Below are 24,736 nucleotides of genomic sequence, written 5' to 3'. Positions count from 1 at the left end.
ACAGTTATTTCAGATCTCTTTCATTTAGTCTCCTCTCTGAGCCCAAATTTATGAATTTTGGGGACTAAAGATAAGGCTTTACAAGATGCTTTCTCTTGTAGGGCACACTGATTCTGTCCCTCTTGACTGACAGGCAGAAAAACAAATATACAAAAATTAGAGAGACTAGAATAAATTTAAAAATAATTCTGGTTTCATTTATTAAGAAAACTATATGTTTTAATGCTGATGAGGCCTACACTATGAGTTGGAAATTAATGTTGGTAAAATTTCCATGCTAGACATGCTTTATTCCTAAAGTGTTGAAGCTAGTGAGAATGTGGTAAATTATTTATTCCAGAGAATTGATCATCTTATTTTTTGTTCTGGCACACATTTTCAAAATACAGGCACATTTTCAAAATACAGGCTGGGTTTTCCAGGGTGTACTCTGCCACTTCAGGCCAGAAGTGAGATCTGTGGGTCAGTTCTCTCATGCGCTGGCGGCCCAACATCACTGGAAGGAGGAAACAGCAATGTTTTACAGTTCTCTGTATCTTTGGCATCTAACATAAAATAAGTACTCAATAACTGCTGATTGATAATGCTAGTAGTACCTTTTCTTTATATTCATAGGAAGAAAGAAATGAGCAATCCGGTAGAAGAAGATTCCATACCTTTTTTTTTTTGGCTATAGTTATAGTCAGAAAATGCTGCAACATAACTATATTATGGTGAAGACATTGGTCTGAACACACACTATGAGGTAATGTTTTGGAAAGTACTAAAGCAAAAAAAGAAGAATGAGATAGATGCCAAGGGGAAGAAGTAAGAAGGAGCTAAGACTTTATAATTTGATTAGAAACTGGAGAGTTCAGGTTGCTTATTGTTCTTTCTGTATAGCAACATAGCAAATAACTTGCTTTTATTTGGATTTAATAAACTGAAAAGGAGAGGTCACAACATTTCTTAAAATTCAGCTAGCAATTATGATCTCTATATTAAATTACAAGGATACAGAAAGAGATTAACCAGGCAGAAGAAGAACCAAGTTACTGTGGCAGAGTAAAAGTCTCTCCAATAAAAAATGGATGGCAGAGATGGGAAAAAATTATAGAGAGACCCTGTATTGAAGTTAAAGAGTGAATGTCATCTTACCCATCTCTGGCTGAAATCCTGATGGAGATACCTGATCATGCTCCTCCATTAATTGCTTCAGTTTTTTAGCATGGAATTTCCCCACATAGTGAGACTGAGCAACAACTGGGGAGCTAAAAATCATGTTGCAGAGATCACAAAATTTGTTTCTGTCCACTACTTCACTCCTATGCATCTGAAATAAGCACAATCTTGTTAGAAAGATTCAATAACTCAAACTTTCGAATTACAACATCAACAAAGGACACTCACCTGAAAATTCCTAACATCCATCTTCATTTTCTTACCAGGCACTTCATTTTGTTCCCCATGCATTTGAAAATAAAACCTAACATTTTGATCATGTTTTTCACTCTAAAAAATATATATATAATATGACTTTGTTTATTCAATAACAGAGGTACCCCAAATTTACACCTCTTCAAATTTGAGGACAGTACCCGTGAATTGAAATATATTTAATGTGTACCAAGTTTACGAAAAGGCTTCACATGCTTTCAAATCTCTAAATCTCAATTAAAATGAAAATAATGCTGTAATTTAGAGTCCAATAACTTCTAGGTTTTTGTTTTTGACAGAGACTCCTAGATTTTTTTGCCTAATATCAAACTTATTCTTCTTCCTTAGTTACACATCTTAGGCAATATACCCAGCTAAAAGACTGCATGTTCCAGCCTCTCTTTCAGCAAGACGTAATCTTGTGACTCTATTCTGGCCAATAAGATGTAATCTGAAATGCTGGGTAGAACTTCTGGGAAGCCTCCTAAAAGGATGGAGGATGAACCCTTCTTCTAACCTTCTTCCCTCCTGCTTCTGGAATTAAGATTTAAAGGTCATCTGGGACTATGGGGGATCTTGAGGACAGAGGCTAGTTCATCAGAGTAGAAAGAGAGAAAATGCCTAGATCTCTGATAATGTTATGGAGCTGTCACATCAGCCCTGTACTGCTTACCTCTAAAATTCTTTTATGTGAGGAAATTAACTCTTCTAGGTTAGGCACATTAGAAAAATCTCTGAACAAATGTAGAACAAAATACATAATAATGAAAATGTTGGTGTAAATAGAAGGGAAACTAACATTCCTGAACATATACTGTGAGGCAACTACTTACCCTCTCTCTACAGCATTTTAAATTGTGAAATATATATATATAGAAAAGCACAGGAAATAATATAGCTGAAGTACATACCCACTGTCCAGTTTTAACAGATATTATTAACATTTTTCTATATTTGTTTCAGATCTCCTTTTCAAAAGAGGTGAAATTTTACACATACAGTCCTATCTCCTCATGCCAACAATCCCTCCCCTCCTCCCGATAGGTAACCACTATCTTAAAGTTGGTCTATATCATTTCCTCTATGCCTCTCTTCTTTTACTAGATATGCATGTACCCATAAACAGTATTATGTACTACTGTCATTTTTTTTAATTTTATGAAAATGAAATCAGTCTATTCATATCCTTTTCAACTTTTTATAACTCAATATTATGTAAGATTTGCCCATATTGATACATATAGCTCTAGTTCATTCATATTACATGCTGCATAATATTCCACTCCATATGCTACCCATCAAGTTACCTACTGAAGGCAGTTATGTTTCTGTTTATTTTGCTATCACAAGCATTTCTGCACTGAACATATGTAAATATATCTCCTAATATAATGTCCAAGAGTTTCTTTAAAGTAGACACCTAGATATGAACTATTTGGCTTATAAGGTATGAGGGTTTTCAGCTTTAATAGGTATTATAAAATTTCTCTCCAAAGATGTTGAAGCAAGCAACTATATTCCAATAAAAAATAATTTAAAAAAAGATGTTGAAGCAGTTTACAACTCCAAATGTAGCATATATGAGTGATTTGTCTTCCTATATTCTCCTGAAGTGTTAAGTGCTATTAGATTTCAATTTTTGCGAACATGATGGTTTTGATAAGATAGTTCATTATCACTTTAACTTGCATTTCCCATATGATCACTTCTGAAGTTAAGTATCTCTTCTATAGCCTGTTTATAACACTTTCCCATTTTTCTATTGGGTTGTTTCTTGTTCTAATTGATATATAGTTCTTTATATATTCTAGATACTAATCCTTTGTTAGTTATATCGGTTATAAATAGCACTCAATCTGTGGCTTGTCTTTTAACTTTATAATGAGTTTTTTGTCATATAAATTTTCCCTACCAGGTATCATGGCATATTTTAAAGCTATACTAATAAGGTGAAATTATTATAGAGACAGGCAAACAAAGCAATACAATAGAACATAATAACATTATAAATATATATATAAATTAACTTATGATAGAGATGCCACTACAAATCAGTGAGGCAAGGATGGACTGTTTAAATAAATATTGCTGGGATACCTGGTTATCTGTATGGAAAATAATGTTACCACCCTCCATATGTGAAAATCAATACCAGATGGATCAAACATTTTAACCTAAAAAATAAAGCTTTTAAAAGTATTAGAAGAAAATAGAAATATCTATATGACAAAAGAACAAAGAATGGTTTCTTAAACATGTAAGTATAAATACAAAAGGAAATATTAATAAGTGCAACCTCATTAAAATTCAAATCTTCTGCAGTACTGTCCTATTTTACATGAACAATAAATACTATGCTGAGATAGTCTGACGCTATTAACCAAGCTGTATACTAAAGAGAAAAAAAATCCCCTTTTCAAGTAGGATATTTGCACAGAAGTGCTTTCAAATATATGGAAAGTCATGTATAGTTTTGATTTGATTATTTAACAAGCTTAAGTACCAAACTTACAGATGGCACTGAAATTTAAATTTAAAAATATGCTACAACATTACATAACATAATGCCTTATAGCCATTAAACTATTACAGAAAAGTAAAACGATGTAATGATAAGACAAAGTGTTCAGAATATGTTCTTATATGAAAAAGCAAGTGCAAAACAACATACAATTCTCTTTTGTAAAAATATGTCTGTGTGTTTAGAAAGCATACTGGAATCATATAAACAGAAGTTAATTAAATGATGCTTACTTACAAGCAACAGAATTATGATTGATTCATATTTTCTTATATTTTTGTATATTTTCTACACTGAATAGTACTTCATAAGCCCATAAAAGTGATTTTTCAAATTTAAATTCAAATGGCTCCAACCACAGTTATCACAGAGCCCCTTTATTACATGTCTCTCTTTATTAACTCTAAATCTTTCAGCTTTGGGGTCCCAGGATATGCTAGGCACAATCACATATCTGATTTCACTTAATTCTCACAAGTATAGTAAGAGAGATCTTACGCCCCCATTTTGCAGGCTCAAGAAACATGCTCAGAGAGGTAAAGTGATTTGCCCAGGGTTTCACAACAATGGTGGAGTTAAGACTTGAATCTACGTCCTCTCAATCCACAGCCAACACAATTTCGCTATCTGTAATTACAGTAATTGAATCCCAATCAACATAAGGACTGAAATATAGTTGCCAATAAGATTAGCAATGGGCAAAACAAGATGAGGTGTTTAAAAAAGTAGAACTGGCATTATATTTCTTTTAAGTAAATGTATCTAGTACTTTTGTTAACAAGGATACCAGATATGAAAATAAATCCAATAGTTCATAATATGATGTAGAAATGGGAGACAACACTAAAAGAAAGGAAAGAACACTGGATATGAAATTAGAAGAAATCATTTTTAAGCTTAGTCATGCCAAGATTAGCTATGCAGAATCACTATCCCTCTGGGTTTCAGTTTTCTAATCAATAAACTAAAGAAGTAAGAACATTATACATTCCTCTTTTAACTCTAGAATTCTATGGTACTGTGCTTAAAAACATGTAGCTAAATTAAGTGCAAGACGAGTTCATTTTGTTTTTATCCTTCATTTACTGTAAAGGAAAACTCTGGAGTTCAATAATATCCCTTGATTCACATTAACTGTTTCCTACACAAGCTTTATAAAACTTCCCTTATATTTACTACAAGGACATGAAGGATATAGTGGCTTGATAGATACAAATGGAGGCAGAATGATGTGAAGAAAAGAAAACATGCTTTGGAGTCAAAAAGGCTAAGTTTAAACCCAAATTCTCCAAACTTAAGCTAGTAAGTTACTGTCCCTCTCTGAGCCAGGCTCCTCATCCATCAAAGGGAAATAATACACAGGATTCTCATAAGAATCAAAAACAGATAATATATGAAGTTTATCTGTTATATTTAAAAACCTATTTTAGATTCTATTCCCAGTATTTTTAACCTACCTCATAATGTGAAATCCTTTGTGATTCAAACTGCAGCACCACTCCACATATATTACAAAAATTATCTGTAAAAAGTTCAGTCTTTTCCTGTTCTTTCCAAGTCATATCTATGAATAAAATAAAGGGTAATGAGACTATATATCACATAAATGAATATTTAGAAGTATCATTTTCATTCTTCAACTACATATTGTTTCATATACCACCTCAAACCTGAGTGCTTGTGAGGCTACAGTAAAAGCTTTTTGCTTATTGAGTATGCAATTTAATATGAGCATAATAAATATGCCTCTAATGTAGGATATAGCAAGTGTTATTTATTTAACATGATAAGCCTAGGCAATACCATTCCAAATTAAAAGTTATGGGGGTACCAGTAACTTCATGAGCTTCGTAGACTGATTTGGGGCACCAATAATGAGCAGCAGGATTAAAAAACCAAGCCTTGGAATTTGTGTTTTACAGTAGACAATCCTTAAAAAGGCATTGTTATAAGACTGTCACTTATCTGGAGCTATGGTTCCAATGTTATCTAAAAATCACACGGAACCACAAAAAAATTTTGCCCATAGTAGGCAAACATTTTCCATTGTTGTACGAACATTAGCACATTCATCTGGCCAAACAAGTCTCACAGAAGCCGCCAAAGATATAAAGTAATGTTCATATAATAACATCTAGAAGTGTTATTTCTAAATGTTTCTCACTGTAATAAATAACACATGCCAAAATTTTCTGAATTTACACTTGAGGTCCACACTTCTATCTAAACTTCTTAACAGCTCAATGTATTCCCCCCAAATTTATTAGTGCATCTATAAGGTATAAATCACAAAACATCAAAATTTTGTTTGCTATTTGGCTATTTAAATGAATAAGCTGATACCACACATACTTTCACAGAGAAAGGCCAATGATATATTAAATGGATAAAAAGTTGTAGAACAATAAATACAATACATCCATTTCCAACACTAACAAAAATTAAATATACATCACATATAAAAAATATGGAAAGATATAAATTAAATTTAAAAGTGATTAACTTTGGGAAGCGGGGCTAGAAAAGGAAGAAAGGGAGAAAATTTAACATTTTATTTTCTGTACAACTGTTTTCTTTCAATTTTTGCAAGAATTATGTAGGACTTTCTATTTAAAAACCTTTAGAGGTATTTATTTTAAAAGTTATGTTGGATATCTACAACTAAGCTTTGTTTTCAGTACCACTGTATGGATTAAAATGCTTACTTAAATTGCATGCTCAAGATAATAATAACTGTAACCAGGAACATGTCAAAAACAAGTTGATGAACACTTAAAAATTTATCCCTATAATATATAGTATCCTCTCTGAATTATTTTTAGGTTGTTTTAAAATATATGATTTCTCTAACTTTGACTCTTAAAGTCAGCAAGGTAGAGAGTTTAACTAAAATGTATTTCAGGACTTGCCTTGTTTCAGAATTAACTACTATATGCAATCTGAGCATAGTGATAAGATATTGAGCTTCCTATTGAATTCTTTAATAATAAGTAAATATTGGTGGCAATATAACTTGTTACAGAGGAAAAGTTTCCATTAAGAAGACAAAAGGAAACTACTAATTTAGAGGTTCAACAATTCCTAAAATTTAACACTCATTTCTTTCCTAGATCAACCTTTAATTCCAGATTTCCCCATTTCTAATAGTCAAAGTTTGACACTGACACTCAAGTTGGGAAATATGACGGCTAAATATTTTAACCTAGCCTTTCATTACTGGTGACCCAGATAAATTTCCATGAAGTCCATGAAGTTACTGGTACCCCTACAACTTTTCCTTTAGAATGGTATTGCCTAGACTTATTGCCTTTGACTCATTTTCTCAAACAAGATCTTGGTCTGTTTTTCTTTATTAAATGGCATAATATTCCAGACTCAAAATCTCAGCCATTCTGCTCCCCAGAAAATCACTGTTTCATGTCAATTCTAGCTTATAACATTATCTGATATCCATCTCTTCCTTTTAATTCCCCATAACACTACCCAAGTTCAGGCCCTCAATGTCTTGCACATCATTTAGCTTTATTGGTATTTACTGAGGTTAGTTTCAAAGTACTATGGTACACATTTTGGAAAGAGATAAGAAAAAATAAAGAGCACTTATTGAAGGCCCTCTATGTGTAAACAAGATAATAGCTTACCCCTTTAGTTCTTTAAATAAGTCTGCAAGGTAAGTGATATTTGCCACATTCTGAAGGTTAGGAAATTAGGATTCACTGAAATCGAAATAACTTGTCACATGTGTTATTTGGTGGAGCGGAACTTTGTTTTACCTTGACTTTTTTCCATTATAAATACATGACTGTTCCACATGTTGGAAATGACACAGCAAGTGAATAACTCCTAATCTCAAGGAATTTATAATTTAGTAAGGAAGATGTGTGTAGAAAGAACCATGGGGACTTCACTGGTGGTCCAGTGGTGAGGACTCTACACTCCCAATGCAGGGGCCTGGGTTCAATCCCTGGTGGGGGAACTGGATCCCACATTCCGCAACTAAGAGTTCGCATACCACAACTGAAAAATCCTGCATGCCGCAAAGAAGATCCTGCAGGCCGCAACTAAAGATTCTGCGTGCAGCAACGAAGATCCCGCAGGCCACAACTAAAGATCCCCGTGCCGCAACTAAGACCCGGTGCAGTTAAATTAATTAATTAATTATTTTTAAAAAGAACTATGATTCCAAGATCAAAATGTCATAAGTGATATAAGACATAAGGTACAGTGGGTTCCTGCTGAGGAGTTTGGGAAAAGCTTTCTAGAGGTAAACAGGTATTGAACTAAGCTTTAAAAGATGAATAAAATTCAGATAAAAAGAGTGGAGAAAAGGTACCTGGGGATACACAAGAATATGAAACACAATAATTGAAAGCTTGGAATGAGGCCAAATCATAATTGGCTTCATCAGGGCATTTGGACTTAATTCTGCATTCAACAAAGGAAAAGAAGTGATTAAAAAGGGATATGAGAGGAGCTTCAAGATGACGGAAGATTAAGATGCGGAGATCACCTTCCTCCCCACAAATACATCAGAAATACATCTACATGTGGAACAACTCCTACAGAACACCTACTGAACGCTGGCAGAACACCTCAGACCTCCCAAAAGGCAAGAAACTGCCCACGTACCTGGGTAGGGCAAGAGAAAAAAGAAAAAACAGAGATAAAAGAATAGGCACGGGACCTGCACCACTGGGAGGGAGCTGTGAAGGAGGAAAGTTTTCCAAACACTAGGAAGGTCCTTCCCGGACAGAGACTGCAGGTGGTGGAGGGGGGCAGCTTCGGAGCCACGGAGGAGAGTGCATCAACAGGGGTGCGGAGATGAGCATGAGACGCTAAGGCTGCTACTGCAGCAACCAAGAAGCCTGTATGCAAGCACAGGTCACTATCACCTCCCCTACCTGGAGCCTGTGCAGCCCGCCACTGCCAGGGTCCCGTGATCCACGGACAACTTCCCCAGGAGAACGCACGGCACGCCTCAGGCTGGTGCAAGGTCACGGGGGTCTCTGCCGCCACAGGCTCACCCCACATCTGTACCCCTACCTCCCCCCCGGCCTGAGTGAGCCAGAGCCCCCGAATCAGCTGCTCCTTTAACCCTGTCCTGTCTGAGTGAAGAACAGAAGCCTTCAGGAGACCTACACACAGATGCGGGGCCAAATCCAAACCTGAACCCCGGGAGCTGTGCAAACAAAGAAGAGAAAGGGAAATCTCTCCCAGCAGCCTCAGGAGCAGTGCATTAAATCTCCACAATCAACTTGATGTACCCTGCATCTGTGGAATACCTGAATAGACAACGAATCATCCCAAATTGAGGAGGTGGACTTTGGGAGCAATGATATGTATATTTTTCTCCCTTTTTCTCTTTTTGTGAGTGTTTATGTGTATGCTTCTGTGTGTGATTATTGTCTGTACAGCTTTGCTTTTTCCATTTACCCTAGGGTTCTGTCTGTCCGTCTTTTTTTTTTATTACTTAAATTTTTTTTTCTTAATAATTATTTTTTTAATTTATTTTATTTCAGGTTTTAATTTTTTATTTATTTTACTTTATTTTATTTTATCTTCTTCTTTCTCTCTTTCTTTTCTCCCTTTTATTCTGAGCTGCGTGGAGGACAGGCTCTTGGTGCTCCAGCCAGGCGTCAGCGCTGGGCCACTGAGGTGGGAGAGCCAAGTTCAAGACACTGGTCCAAAAGAGACCTCCCAGCTTCACATAATATCAAACGGCAAAAATCTCCCAGAGATCTCCATCTCAACGAAAAAACCCAGCTCCATTCAATGACTAGCAAGCTACAGTGCTGGACAACCTGTGCCAAACAACTAGCAAGACACGAACACAACCCCATCCATTAGCACAGAAGCTGCCTAAAATCATAATAAGGCCACAGAAACCCCAAAACACACCACCAGATGTGGAACTGCCCACCAGACAGAGAAGATCCAGCCTCATCCACCAGAACACAGGCACGAGTCCCCTCCACCAGGAAGCCTACACAACCCACTGAGTCAACATTAGCCACTGGGGACAGATACCAAAAACAATGGAAACTACGACCTGCAGCCTACGAAAAGGACACCCCAAACACAGTAAGTTAAGCAAAATGAAAAGACAGAGAAACACAGAGCAGATGAAGGAGCAAGGTAAAAACCCACCAGACCTAACAAATGAAGAGGAAATAGGCAGTCTACCTGAAAAGGAATTCAGAAAAATGATAGCAAAGATGATCCAAAATATCGGAAATAGAATGGAGAATATACAAGAAACATTTAACAAGGACCTAGAAGAACTAAAGAGCAAACAAACAGTGATGAACAACAAAATAAATGAAATTAAAAATTCTCTAGAAGGGATCAATAGCAGAATAACTGAGGCAGAAGCACGGATAAGTGACCTGGAAGATAAAATAGTGGAAATAACTACTGCAGAGCACAATAAAGAATAAAGAATGAAAAGAACTGAGGACAGTCTCAGAGACCTCTGGGACAACATTAAGGGCACCAACATTCGAATTATATGGGTCCCAGAAGAAGAAGAGGAAAACAAAGGTACTGAGAAAATATTTGAAGAGATTATAGTTGAAAACTTCCCTATTATGGGAAAGGAAATAGATAATTAAGTCCAGGAAGCACAGAGAGTCACATACAGGATAAACCCAAGGAGTAGTAACACACCAAGACACATATTAATCAAACTATCAAAAACTGAATACAAAGAACAAATATAAAAAGCAGCAAGGGAAAAACAACAAATAACACATAAGGGAATCCCCAAAAAGTTAAAAGCTGATCTTTCAGCAGAAACTCTGCAAGCCAGAAGGGAGAGTCAGGACATATACAAAGTGATGAAGGAGAAAAACCTACAACCAAGATTACTCTACCCAGCAAGGATCTCATCAGAATGACTGAGAAATTAAAACCTTTACAGACAAGCAAAAGCTAACAGAATTCAGCACCACCAAACCAGCTTTACAACAAATGCTAAAGGAACTCCTCTAGGCAGGAAACAAAACAGAAGGAAAAGACCTACAATAATAAACACAAAACAATTAAGAAAGTGGTAATAGGAACTTACATATCACTAATTACCTTAAATGTAAATAGATTAAATGCTGCCACCAAAAGACATAGATTGGCTGAATGGATACAAAAACAAGACCCATATATATGCTGTCTAAAAATGACCCACTTCAGACCTAGGGACACATACAGACTGAAAGTGAGGGGATGGAAAAGGATATTCCATGCAAATGGAAATCAAAAGAAATCTGGAGTAGCAATTCTCAAATTAGACAAAATAGACTTTAAAACAAAGACTATTACAAGAGACAAAGAAGTACACTACATTATGATCAAGGGATCAATCTAAGAAGAAGATATAACAATTGTAAATATTTATGCACCCTACATAGGAGCACCTCAATACATAAGGCAAATACTAACAGCTGTAAAAGGGGAAATCGACAGTAACACAATCATAATAGGGGACTTTAACACCCCTCTTTCACCAATGGACAGATCATCCAAAATGAAAATAAATAAGGAAACACAAGCTTTAAATGATACATTAAACAAGATGGACTTAATTGATATTTATAGGACATTCCATCCCAAAACAACAGAATACACATTCTTCTCAAGTGCTCATGGAACATTCTACAGGACAGGTCATATCTTGGGTCACAAAGCAAGCCTTGATAAATTTAGGAAAATTGAAATTGTATCAAGTACCTTTTCCAACCACAACGGTATGAAACTAGATATCAATTTCAGGAAAAAATCTGTAAGAAAAACAAACACATGGAGGCTAAACAACACACTACTTAATAAACAAGAGATCACTGAAGATATCAAAGAGGAAATCAAACAATACCTAGAAACAAATGACAATGAAAACACGACGACCCAAAACCTATGGGATGCAGCAAAAGCAGTTCTAAGAGGGAAGTTTATAGCAATACAATCCTACTTTAAGAAACAAGAAACATCTCAAATAAAAAACCTAACCTTACACCTAAAGCAATTAGAGAAAGTAGAACAAAAAAACCCCAAAGTTACCAGAAGGAAAGAAATCATAAAGATCAGATCAGAAATAAATTAAAAAAGAAATGAAGGAAATGATAGCAAAGATCAATAAAACTAAAAGCCAGTTCTTGAGGAGATAAAAAAGTGGATAAACCATTAGCCACACTTATCAAGAGAAAAAGGGAGAAGACTCAAATCAATAGAATTAGAAATGAAAAAGGAGAAGTAACAACTGACACTGCAGAAATACGAAGGATCATGCGAGATTACTACAAGCAACTATATGCCAATAAAATGGACATCCTGGAAGAAATGGATAAATTCTTTGAAATGCACAACCTTCCGAGACTGAACGAGGAAGAAATAGAAAATATGAACAGACCAATCACAAGCACTGAAATTGAAACTGTGATTAAAAATCTTCCAACAGGGGCTTCCCTGGTGGCGCAGTGGTTGAGAGTCCGCCTGCCGATGCAGGGGACATGGGTTCGTGCCCCAGTCCAGGAAAATCCCACATGCCGCGAAGTGGCTAGGCCCATGAGCCATGGCCACTAAGCCTGCGCGTCCGGAGCCTGTGCTCCGCAACGGGAGAGGCCACAAGAGTGAGAGGCCCACATACTGCAAAAAAAAAAAAAAAAAAAAAAAATCTTCCAACAAAAAAAGCCCAAGACCAGATGGCTTCACAGGCAAATTCTATCAAACATTTAGAAAAGAGCTAACACCTATCCTTCTCAAACTCTTCCAAAATATAGCAGAGGGAGGAACACTCCCAAACTCATTCTATGAGGCCACCATCACTGTGATACCAAAACCAGACAAAGATGTCAAAAAGAAAGAAAACCATAGGCCAATATCACTGATGAACATAGATGCAAAAATCCTCAACAGAATACTAGCAAACAGAATCCAACAGCACATTAAAAGGATCATACACCATGATCAACTGGGGTTTATCTCAAGAATGCAAGGATTCGTCAATATACGCAAATCAATCAACGTGATACACCATATTAACAAATTGAAGGAGAAAAACCATATGATCCTCTCAATCGATGCAGAGAAAACTTTTGACATAATTCAACACCCATTTATGATAAAAACCCTCCAGAAAGTTGGCATAGTGGGAACATTTCTCAACATAATAAAGGCCATATATGACAAACCCACAGCCAACATCGTCCTCAATGCTGAAAAACTGAAAGCATTTCCACTAAGATCAGGAACAAGACAAGGTTGCCCACTCTCACCACTCTTACTCAACATAGTTTTGGAAGTTTTAGCCACAGCAATCAGAGAAGAAAAGGAAATAAAAGGAATCCAAATTGCAAAAGAAGTAAAGCTGTCACTGTTTGCAGATGACATGATACTATAAATAGAGAATCCTAAAGATGCTACCAGAAAACTCTGAGAGCTAATCAATTAATTTGGTTAAGTACTAGGATAGAAAATTAATGCACAGAAATCTCTGCATTCCTATACACTAATGATGAAAATCTTAAAGAGAAATTAAGAAAACACTCCCATTTACCACTGCAACAAAAAGAATAAAATATCTAGGAATAAAGCTACCTAAGGAGACAAAAGACCTGTATGCAGAAAATTGTAAGACACTGATGAAAAAAATTAAAGTTGATATAAATAGATGGAGAGATATACCATGTTCTTGGATTGGAAAAATCAACATTATGAAAATGACTCTACTACCCAAAGAAATCTACAGATTCAATGCAATCCCTATCAAACTATCACTGGCATTTTTCACAGAACTAGAACAAAAAATTTCACAATTTGTATGGAAACATAAAAGACCCAGAATAGCCAAAGCAATCTTGAGAAAGAAAAACCAGGCTGGAGGAATCAGGCTCCCTGACTTCAGACTATTCTACAAAGCTACAGTAATCAAGACAGTATGGTACTGGCACAGAAACAGAAATATAGATCAAAGGAACAGGATAGAAAGCCCAGAGGTAAACCCACGCACATATGGTCACCTTATCTTTGATAAAGGAGGCAAGAATATACAGTGGAGAAAAAACAGCCTCTTCTACAAGTGGGGCTGGGAAAACTGGGCAGCTACATGTAAAAGAATGAAATTAGAACACTCCCTAACACCATACACAAAAATAAACTCAAAATGGATTAAAGATCTAAATGTAAGGCCAGAGACTATCAAACTCTTAGAGGAAAACATAGGCAGAACACTCTATGACATAAATCACAGCAAGATCCTTTTTGACCCACGTCCTAGAGAAATGAAAATAAAAACAAAAATAAACAAATTGGAGCTAATGAAACTTAAAAGCTTTTGCACAGCAAAGGAAACCATTAAGAAGATGAAAAGACAACCGTCAGAATGAGAGAAAATATTTGCAAATGAAGCAACTGACAAAGGATTAATCTCCAAAATTTACAAGCAGCTCATGCAGCTCAATATCAAAAAATCAAACAACCCAGTCCAAAAATGGGCAGAAGACCTAAATAGACATTTCTTCAAAGAAGATATACAGATTGCCAACAAACACATGAAAGAATGCTCATCATCATTAATCATTAGAGAAATGCAAATCAAAACTACAATGAGATATCATCTCAGACTGGTCAGAATGTCCATCATTAAAAAATGTACAAACAATAAATGCTGGAGAGGGTGTGGAGAAAAGGGAACCCTCTTGCACTTTGGTGGGAGTGTAAATTCATACAGCCACTATGGAGAACAGTATGGAGGTTCCTTAAAAAACTAAAAATATAACTACCATACGACCCAGGAATCCTACTACTGAGCATATACCCTGAGAAAACCATAATTCAAAAAGAGTCATGTACCAAAATGTTCACTGCAGCACTATTTACAATAGCCAGGTCATGGAAGCAACCTAAATGCCCATCGACAGATGAACAGATAAAGAAGTTGTGGTACATATATACAATGGAATATTTCTCAGCCATAAAAAAGAACGAAACTGAGTCATTTGTTGAGATGTGGATGGACCTAGCGACTGTCATACAGAGTGAAGTAAGTCAGAAAAACAAATATTGTATATTAACGCATGTATGTGAAAATGGTACAGATGAACCAGTTTGCAGGGCAGAAGTTCAGACACAGATGTAGAGAACAGACGTGTGGACACCAAGGGGGGAAAACCAAGGTGGGGTGGGGATGGTTGTGTGAATTGGGTGATTGTGATTGACATGTATACACTGATGTGTATAAAATTGATGACTAATAAGAACCTGCAGTATAAAAAAAACAAAGAAAAACAACTAATACTAAACTTCCTTTGGGTTATTTGTATGGAAATACATTAATATAAATGTTTCAGACTACATGAAATTTCTAAAAATCTTGTATGTTCTGGTATAATGTTATATGTCATAATTCTAGTTATTACTTTAAAATGTATATTTCAGAAATAACTAAATATCCTTGTCAATTGCATTAATATGAACTTTCATCAAATCTTTAACCGTGGTCATTTTTATGTCTTTTGTCATTTACAGACAGTTCTGGGTGTACTCTGATGCTTTCACAAAAATGTTCCTATAAAAGGGTTTCATCTTCAAGGTGTTCATGGAAAAGACTCTGACAAGTACAGGTTTCTGGTAACTGAGTATACTGCTGAACTGAATGAATAAGCATTTTCAAAACTCTAATGGAAAACTGGTGAATTCATAAAAGTGCTAACAAAAGATCAAGATAAAAAAATTAATTACATGGGACTCAGTGAACTGATGAGGATGATTATAATTTTTGTGACCTTTTGTTTGAATAAAAGAAAAATCCCACAGGGACTCAGAGGCAAAAAATATAGAAATCAATTTTCACTGCAAAGTAAGGAGCTGTTACAGTGGAGGATTACTGGACTGAATGGCAATATTATGAAATAGTATGAGTATGTTTCGTGTTTGGTAATTGCAATCATTGTTGCTTTTGTTGTGGTTATCCATTTACAATGCTTGGTGTCAGTTTATTTATCTCTTGTAAAAATAAAATACAATGAAAAATAAAACCTATGATTTTTGATTTTAAAATTTTAATTATTTTGCCCTTTTTATAAAATCTTCAGTTTATGAGCGAATGAATGTATGTTTCATAGTAGTTTAAAATACTTTATGTGACACTGGAAGATTGTCTCAATTTGGAAAGCAAAGCAATTATGCCAGTAGGTACTCAATCAATGACAAATGTTGTTTATTAGATAACTGCTAAGAATATATTTTATAAATTAACCCATATAATGCTTTATCAGTATTACACTCTGATGATTGTTAAATATGCCAACAACTTCAAGTGTTAAATAAATTGCTTCAGTCTGGAAAAAAAATTAATTCTAACAGTTGGTTAATTATTCTTCCTTAGTACTAACATTAGATATATAATATAATGTGTTTTAGTGTGCCTATAGTATTTGAAACACCATGGGCAAAGTACAGATTTACAATAAACGATGGTGGAGCCTTGATAGTTTAGGAGTCTGGCTAGTTACCCTTAAAACTGCTTTTTCCCCAATTATTTTTTTATTTTATAATTTTACTATCAAGCACTACTATTGGGCTCTATAATATAGCTGTGTCTAGTGCGCCTGTATATTCTGGGCACTGAACCAAGTGCCTGGCACAGGTGCATGTGAGCCTGTGCACGCGCGCACACACACAGGTGTTCAATAAATGATTCCTGAACAAATGAAGGAAAGGCTATTAACTAGGTTTTCTTATGCTGCACTTGAACTTACTGAATAACATCAAGACAAAGGAAAGTCTTGTTAGGTAATGGCTGTGCAAACAGATCATTAACTAAATTAAATGCCAGCATGTCCTCCAATCTAAAAGAGAATCCATTTAATAATTTCTTTTTCTTAAAAGGAAGAGGAAAATAAACAAGAGGGTTTTTGTTTATTTTTGTTTTGATTTTTACTATGATCACATGGCAACATCAATACTGGATGAAAATTCAGTTTTGAGCCATTAAACATTTTTGAAAAACTTCACTGAATGAAATATGAAGGGTCCCTCAAACTCTCATGACTCCACTTGCCATGAATTTGGGGTAGGTATGTGCTTTTTTCATGTGTGTTCACTTGGCATTTCTTTTATTTGTTGATTGTTTTTATGTTGATTGCCCAATTTCCCACTTGTAACCTTTCAGAGTTTCTAATCTTCCCTGCTTGGCAATCTCTAATCTCCACTGATATTTGCTCATTACCAACCCCAAGACAGATGAAATCCTCCGGAATGCTGACTACAGTTGAAAATGGATCAGCAAATGCTTTATCAAACAACTTTTAATGGTCCTATCTGGAGTGGATTTGTAATAATCTGAATCTTGACAATTCTTTGCCACCTGTTAGAGCCATCTCCTAACTAGGACTTAAAAAAATAAACAAGCAAAAGACATTGGCACACCACCAAGAAACATTTTTCTCTCTTCTCTTTTAGCCACTATCATAATTGGTAACCATTTATGGCATTTATAAATATCTAAACAAAAATATTTTGAGACCTAATAGTGTTTTGGACAGTGTACTATATCAAATATGCATAATTTGTTAGATGAAAATTTAAGAGTTTTGGTTTGGACTGAACAGTTAATGAAGGATATTTACCCAAAATGAAATGGTAAGAGATAATTTTTAGGTAGCAATTATATTTGGTTTCTCATATCCTAGTAAATTGTCTCAACACTTACAACACAGATTTCATTACTCACTGAATGTCAGGTCATAACTCTCGATGAAGGTTTCTATGGCTTATGAATCACTGTTCCAGTGCACAGCCATGGAAATGCCATCGAAAGATTATCAATGCAGCACTGCAAAATCATGGTTCATGCTTTCAGATCTGAAATCAACCTCAAGTTTGGCTACTCCATTACCTCTATTTCAAAAATGTCAAGACCCAAATCCAGGAAGCTTGGAATCTGTTCAGGGTCAGAAAAATCTAGCGGATAAACTAACAACAGAAGCTAGATTCACTACACCAGACCCCTATTCAAGGGCTCTCCTCATTTTTACCAGCTAGCAGTAGTATACACAGGGTATTGCTGCTACTTTCTGAATTTATATCTCTTAAAGCCATTAATACTTGCATATCAAAGATAATGCAACTAAGCCAGTCACAGAGCCAGGCAAAAAGGCATTTTTCCATAAGATGCTGGTCCTAAACCTTACTGTGAAAAGGCCATGAGAGCCAAACTGAATTGTGATCTTCACCCCTGAAAAACTGTTCTCTCCTTCCTGTTGGTTACAGACAGAAACTTTGGTATAAAAACAAAAAATCCAGGAGATTTCATACTTTCATCCCAGAACAACTGTACAAATGCAGCCTGACTGAATGCACTAAATAGTCTTTCAAAAGTTGCTTTCAGTAAGAGAGTTAATAAATTTAAAAAAATCATGTTACAGTGTATTTCTAACTTCCATATTTAGTAAGTGCCATTTATGTAATGTGCATATGACAAATATTGTAAGGGATTTTTTTTTACTGCTTTGCCATTCCTCCAAAGTGAAAGGAGTCAAAGGTTATGGGATATATAATTTAAGAATGTGAAGAGAAAATTATTTTTATGGGATAATTTTAATGCAGTGTCCTCCTAAGAAAAAGTAACTTACATTATTTTACTCTATTTTGGCGTCCACGGTCTTTCACTTTGGAGGCAAATTAGCAGCATACAGTGACACAGAATATACTGGAAATTAATTATGAACTTTACTATGGCAAAATGCTTTACTGAGATCTTCTGCGGTGGACTTGGTCTCAACCACCTAAGAAGCATTTCCAATACTGCTTTAAAACACATTTCAATGGCAAATTTTACAGTTTGCTGTTAGTAGGCTGTTTACAAGTATATAATATACTTTGTGTGAACTAAATACCACTTCTACTGAAATAGTCAAGAAATATCTTTTTATGTTAGGAGTAATACCTGTTGGTAGGTACAAAAGCACTTATTAAAACCAAAACCACCTAAAAGATGGGCATGAAAACCTTGCTTTATAAGGTCACACCCTCAAATAGCCAGAGAAAATTCTGAAATCTGTGCTTCTCCCTCTCTTCTTTCCTCAGTACAACCCTCTCCACCAGACCCTACGATCCTAAAATCCAACCGATCCTACCTTAAAGCTCAATATACACTCTAACCTCCCCAAATGTCTAATGTTGTCTCTCCTCACGTATACTACTGCAAGTTTCTACACTGCGAGATGCTGAATTTCCCTAAAGGGAGATTTCCTCCCTCTCGTTTCTTTGGCCTTTGCTCTCTCATCTCTGCCCCTTCTCTCCGTCAGTCCCCCTTCCCTTACCCTTACCTTCTAGTTCCACTGCACTTTTCTACCTTGCCTCCTCTGCTTTCACCAAATCACACCTCAGCTTCCTACAGAGAATACTAAAGCGCCCTGACTGGGAGAGAAATTATGTGGTATTTTTTTCCCTTCGAACTCCTGCCTTGTGAATACCTGCAGTTCCTTTTCCTGGGGGCCATCCCTCTCGGGGCAAGGGGAGGTAGGGAAGCCCTTCTCTGCTACGTCCGTCTGGCACATTCGGGGCTACAACGGCGGGGCGGGGCGGGGCGGGACGGGGTGAGGTTGGCCTTTACTGCGCCACAGCAGGTGGGGGGTGGGGCGCTAACGAACCGCGCCCAGTCCGATCTCGGACTGACTGAACTGAGGCAGCGAAGGAGACGGGGCCGCCCCCACACCCCGGGACGGGAACTCACCTTCTCTGAGGCAAGGGCGGGTGTCTACTTTAAAACTACTGTCCCCCCTCCCCGCCGCCGCCATAGTGGAGCCGCCAAAGCCGCCGCCGCCGTCGCCGCAGCCACCGGCAGGCGAGCAGGCAGGGGTGGAGGTGGCGGAGGAGACAGTCACAACCGCTGCCGCCGCCGCCGCCGCCGCCGCGCAGGCGGTGTAGGAGGAGGAGGAGGCGGCAGAGACGGTAGCTTCCTGAGGGGAAGACTCCGCCGCCAGCGGTGTGGCTGTGCTTCGCGCCGCCGCCATCGCAGCGAGGCGCGGACAACTGCACTTCGTCTCTTTCCAGTTAAGTTCCTTTGTCTCCGCCTCCTTCTTAGCCCCGCCCCTTGCCCCTCTTCTCTCTCTCTGGCTCAAGCCTCGTTCTCACTCCTTCTCTCCACCAATAGGAACGCTTCAGATCCGCGGGCCACCCCTCCCCTCCCCCCACGGCTCGGCGTCACCCGCCTCCCTTTGGAGGGGAAGCAACGGTGACCAAGGGCAAAGGGCAAAAAGCGCGGGATGTAAAGGCACGTGGGCCTCACACAATGAAGCTTCTTCCGTTGGAGGAGCTAATCTAAATCCAATTTAAGGTAAAAAAATGTCTGGAAACCAATTTATTTCACCCCCAAAATATGTCTAAAATATATGTTCTCCTGCCTTTCTTACAGCCCTCAGTGAACAGAAATAAGCAGAAGCCTTGGTCATGAAGCATTTCATCATGGGCCCTAAGGTCCTGCTTAACTATGGATCTACCCATCTAAATTACAATAAAAACCTGGGAATCCAGTACCCAACCAAAAAACTAGAATATTACTTATAATTTGAATCTCCTCACCATCTTTTTCCTCAACTTCCAAAGAAACCAATATCTTGATTTATGTTATTATTTCCATACCCCTTTTACATACATTCTAGCCATAGATGTGTGCCTAAACCATGTTGTCTTGTTTTCAAATTTAACAAAAATTTATATATTTTTCTAGGTAGCATTTTGGGGCTTGTTTCTTTCACTAAAATTTTGTTTCTGAGATTCATCCATATAGCTGTAGTTCACTCACTGTCAATGCTGTACAATATCCAACCATTTCTCTGTTGATGGGTGTGTGTCATGGTGCATCTGTGCAAAAGTTTCTCTTGGGTATGCTCTCCTTTCCAGTCTCACTTCCATTGCCCTATTTCAAGTACTCATCATCTCTTGCCAGAACTATGACATCTGTCCCACTGGTCTCCTTTTCTCTGATCTCAAACCCTCCAATCTATTTCCATTTTGCTGCCATTTATCAATAGCTCACCTTTGCTTGTTAGACAGTCAAAGGACACACCTTTGCACTATTAGTCTCCCCTCTTACTTCCTTATCTCATCCCCTTCCACTGCCTCCACCTCCCCACACTTCTTTTACTTTATTATTTAGCTGTATTAAATCTTCTTACAGATTCCTATAAAAACTGTTATTTCATGATGTAATGGTATTGTATATATTGCTCCTTCTTCCTGAAATGCCCCTTTCCCCACATTAGGCACCTTCCTACTGAATCCTTATACACCCCTGGAAACACAAATAATACATCACTTCTTCCAGGTAACATGTCCTGTCCCTGCTTAGACTTAATTCCACCCTCCTCTGTGCTACACCTATATCTTGTGCACATTTTTATTGTGTGCCTCTCTTGTCCATAGCCTGGGACCATTTTGAGACAAAAGACAGTTTGTTTTATTTCTGACTTCTCATGGTCCAGCACAGTAAAGTCCTAGGGCAAAGGTCAAAAACCAGTGGTCCCCAAGCCTAGGTCCCTAAGTCCTTAGGTCTGGCCCACAGATATGTTTTAACTGCACAATTATTTATTTACTTGCCTGTCAACATTTGAAAGGGGCATTTCATACAAAAGAAAAAAGTCTCTTAAAAGCATTTGAAGATTTGGCAGTATTGGTTGTGTATTCCTGACTGGCAACAACTGGCTGGAGCTGAATAGCAACTTCAGAGACTTGGGGTGCTAGGCTCTTAAGGACATTTTCTATGTAGTTTTTGTGGTTCAGTAATTTACCCAAGATTACCTGAGTCATTAGGTGGTTTCTCTAATGTTCTTTCCTGTCCTTCTCTAAGTTAGTGCAGCATTCACTCATCAAAGAAACTACTGGAAAGATCATGCACAAGAAATATTCCACTGAAATAGCCAGTAGGACAAGGTAAGCATAAAAAGGAGTGTTACTCCAATATGCGAGGGGGAATCCCTCAAAACCATTGTTTCTGAAAATACGAATCACAGTCTGCTGTATAAGAACTATTCAGTCAGAATCTCCTGGGAGTGTGCATCACTCAGGATTCAGTCAGCAAAAGAAAAACTGCACTAGGTATTTCGAACAGAAATGATTTAATATAGGGAATCAGGTATTTTTTTAAAATTAGAAAGGTTAGAGGACTAAAACTCAGAGGACTTTTTCGAATACTGTCAGCTAGTATTGGATAGCCTTTCCATCCCCTTCTATGCTCTCCCCTGTGTTGCAGAAGCTGGAAGCCTATGAATTACATTTCCCAGACTTTTTGGCCAGCAGGATTCTGAATATGGTTTAGGTCTCACCAATGGTAAACATTTTAGAATAGAATGGAGATAAAAGCCATTCTTTAAATGCACTCCAACAGATACAAAACATGAGTTTTTGTGGTGGCCTTAACATTCTTCTGCAAGGTTTGCACCCAAAGGCTTTGGAGGACCTGTAAGATTAGCAATGGTTTTCTGGAGCCCGCTGACCTCTGTGTGACAGTTACAATTTCCTGTCTTTGGACTATAGCAGTCAACAAATATTTATTAAATTATAGAGTTACTTCTTCCTTCTTAGGCACTATGGAAAATTCTGTGTCTGCTGTTCAATCAAACAGTAAAAAGAGGGGAGAGGATAATGCATGAAGTAAAAGAAAGTAGTTAATTTTCTGCACGTTCCCCAACTCCATTTGGTGACATGCCATAAAACAAAAATGCCACCAAATCTGAGTTACACACTGTGACAATGTGCACCTACTTTCCTGTCTTCCTCTTATACTTCTCATTGCTCTCTATGACAGTAATGCTATTAAGTGAATGCCAAAGTAATTTCTTTCACAAGAGAGAGGAGGTGGAATGGGGCAGAGAGTAACAATTGATGAAAGCCTGCTATGGGCTAGTCTTTTCCTATAATTTCCCAGTCATCTCACAACAGTGATATTACACTGGGCTCATTAACCCCGTTTAAAGAATGCACTCAGCCTCATGGATGTAACTAACTTTTCCATGATTTTCAATTTAGTGATTGAAATGGTTTGTTTATATCACTGGACCAGAGGGAGGAGGACAGTATTGGTTGAAATGAGTTTTAACTACCAACTCCCCAAATCATAGAGAGAAGACAGGGGTGGGGGGTTGTGGAAGTGGGTCTAAGGTGGAGGTCAAAAATAAATAAAGGAGTATATCTTTGAATATTTGAGAAATCAATAAGAAAAAGCATACCAATTGCTATTTTGCTATTTCTACAGTGAAACATAATATGCATTGTTTGGAATAATGTGGGGAAATTAAAAATTCATTATTACCAAATACGATACACTTAAAGATATCAGAAAATGGAAAAAATAATTAGAACATAATTTAGTGGCATATAGCTAGTGTGATTGACATAATAGGGAGGGTGGGAGGGAGGGAGATGCAAGAGGGAAGAGATATGGGGATATATGTATATGTAGAGCTGATTCACTTTGTTAAAAAGCAGAAACTAACACACCATTGTAAAGCAATTATACTCCAATAAAGATGTTAAAAAAAAGAATCTAAGTAGAACAGTGATGTTCAAATTTTATCAACAAATAAATCAAAGCTGAAAAACAATGGCAATCAAATATCCGGTTGTTCAACAACAGTAAAATTAAAGAAAAGCAAATAGACACATTGATATGTACAAATAAGAAAGACATAAAATAGCATGTATAATGTGACAAAGTTTTAAACAAAAAATATATACATATGAACATACAGATATAACAACTGAATTGTGTACAAACACATAAAATGTATCTGCAGAATACTAAGAGTATTTCATATTTCTCCATTGTTGAAGCAGTAATAGTTATATAGATAAAATTATGACCACATAAGATGTATCTCATCAGGAATTGATGTTGTAGAAGTATATTTTTATTAATATGAAAGTTGTCAAATATCTATACAGTTAAATGAAAAGGAAGTTATACAGAGACTTCACAGAAAATATATCTGTGTATGCCTAATGTCTTGGCCTCATGGTATACACTTAAGTATATTCTCATTCTTGTTCTCTGCTCCCCACCCCCATCACACAGACACACAGACACATAGACAGGCAGACAGACACACCACACACACACACACACACACACACACACACACACACACACACACACAGAGAGAACTCTCTTGTCAGTCTAGAGAGGGTCTGAGGGGAATATCCTACCATGTGATTTAGCATCCAGATCTCTACCAGAATCACTCTTAATGCTCCATATGCTCCATAAACATACAGAAAATTCTCACTGGTTGGGAACTATAGGGAAGTGTTTTCCTAAACCTAAGTTTATCGTCTATGATGGGTTAAGGGAAGAACAGTTTAGGTATTGTTCACTTTATCACCCAATGGAGTTTGGAGTCAGGGACAAATTTCAGCACCCCACCTTCACTTGTTTCATGTGCTTTCCTGACTTCTGACTTTTACATTTTATGTTATCCATCCTCTTTACATCGCCATGCAGCTCTTGCTTTAAGAGACATCAACTACCCTCTTAGGTCCTATTTAGAGTTGTTCTTTCAGCTAGAGACTACTCAGCATTAAAGTGACAATGAAGTTAAATAAAAGTAATTGCCTAAGTAATAGTATGAGCTAGAAATGTTTTTTAATTTAGAACTAATCTTACTACCCAGCCAATAATTATTTTCTGTATGTAAATAATGTCAGAATAAATGTCACTGTAGCCATTTTTTGTTGTTGCAAAAGGTTGTATTTCACGTGAGCATTTAAAAAATATTTAGCTCTATTATAGAGAGATTTTATGATACAGGAAGT

The 24,736-nt window shown here is 36.9% G+C and overlaps 1 protein-coding gene across 5 annotated transcripts in view; it reads right to left on the bottom strand.

The window, feature by feature from the left end:
* ZMAT1 (zinc finger matrin-type 1) overlaps positions 1 to 24,736 on the bottom strand; it is a 160,116-nt gene that overhangs the window by 14,661 nt on the left and 120,719 nt on the right. For 3 of the 5 annotated variants that reach the window (XM_060292676.1, XM_060292678.1, XM_060292677.1), the window contains exons 1-3: positions 19,662 to 19,965; positions 5,395 to 5,501; positions 1,138 to 1,312 (exon numbers count right to left, since the gene is read on the bottom strand). In XM_060292676.1, coding sequence (XP_060148659.1) covers positions 1,138 to 1,312; positions 5,395 to 5,501; positions 19,662 to 19,941 — 562 coding nt within the window. In that variant the 5' untranslated portion in view covers positions 19,942 to 19,965. Of the gene's footprint in view, positions 1 to 1,137; positions 1,313 to 5,394; positions 5,502 to 19,661; positions 19,966 to 24,736 lie in introns of those variants that run through there. The other 2 variants (XM_060292680.1, XM_060292679.1) reach the window with 1 other exon arrangement.

The sequence above is a fragment of the Globicephala melas genome, chromosome X (genome assembly GCF_963455315.2).
Source record: "Globicephala melas chromosome X, mGloMel1.2, whole genome shotgun sequence".
Lineage (NCBI taxonomy): Eukaryota > Metazoa > Chordata > Mammalia > Artiodactyla > Delphinidae > Globicephala > Globicephala melas.
The sequence above is the reverse complement of the archived record's forward strand: the minus strand, read 5'-3'. Positions and strand labels throughout refer to the sequence as shown.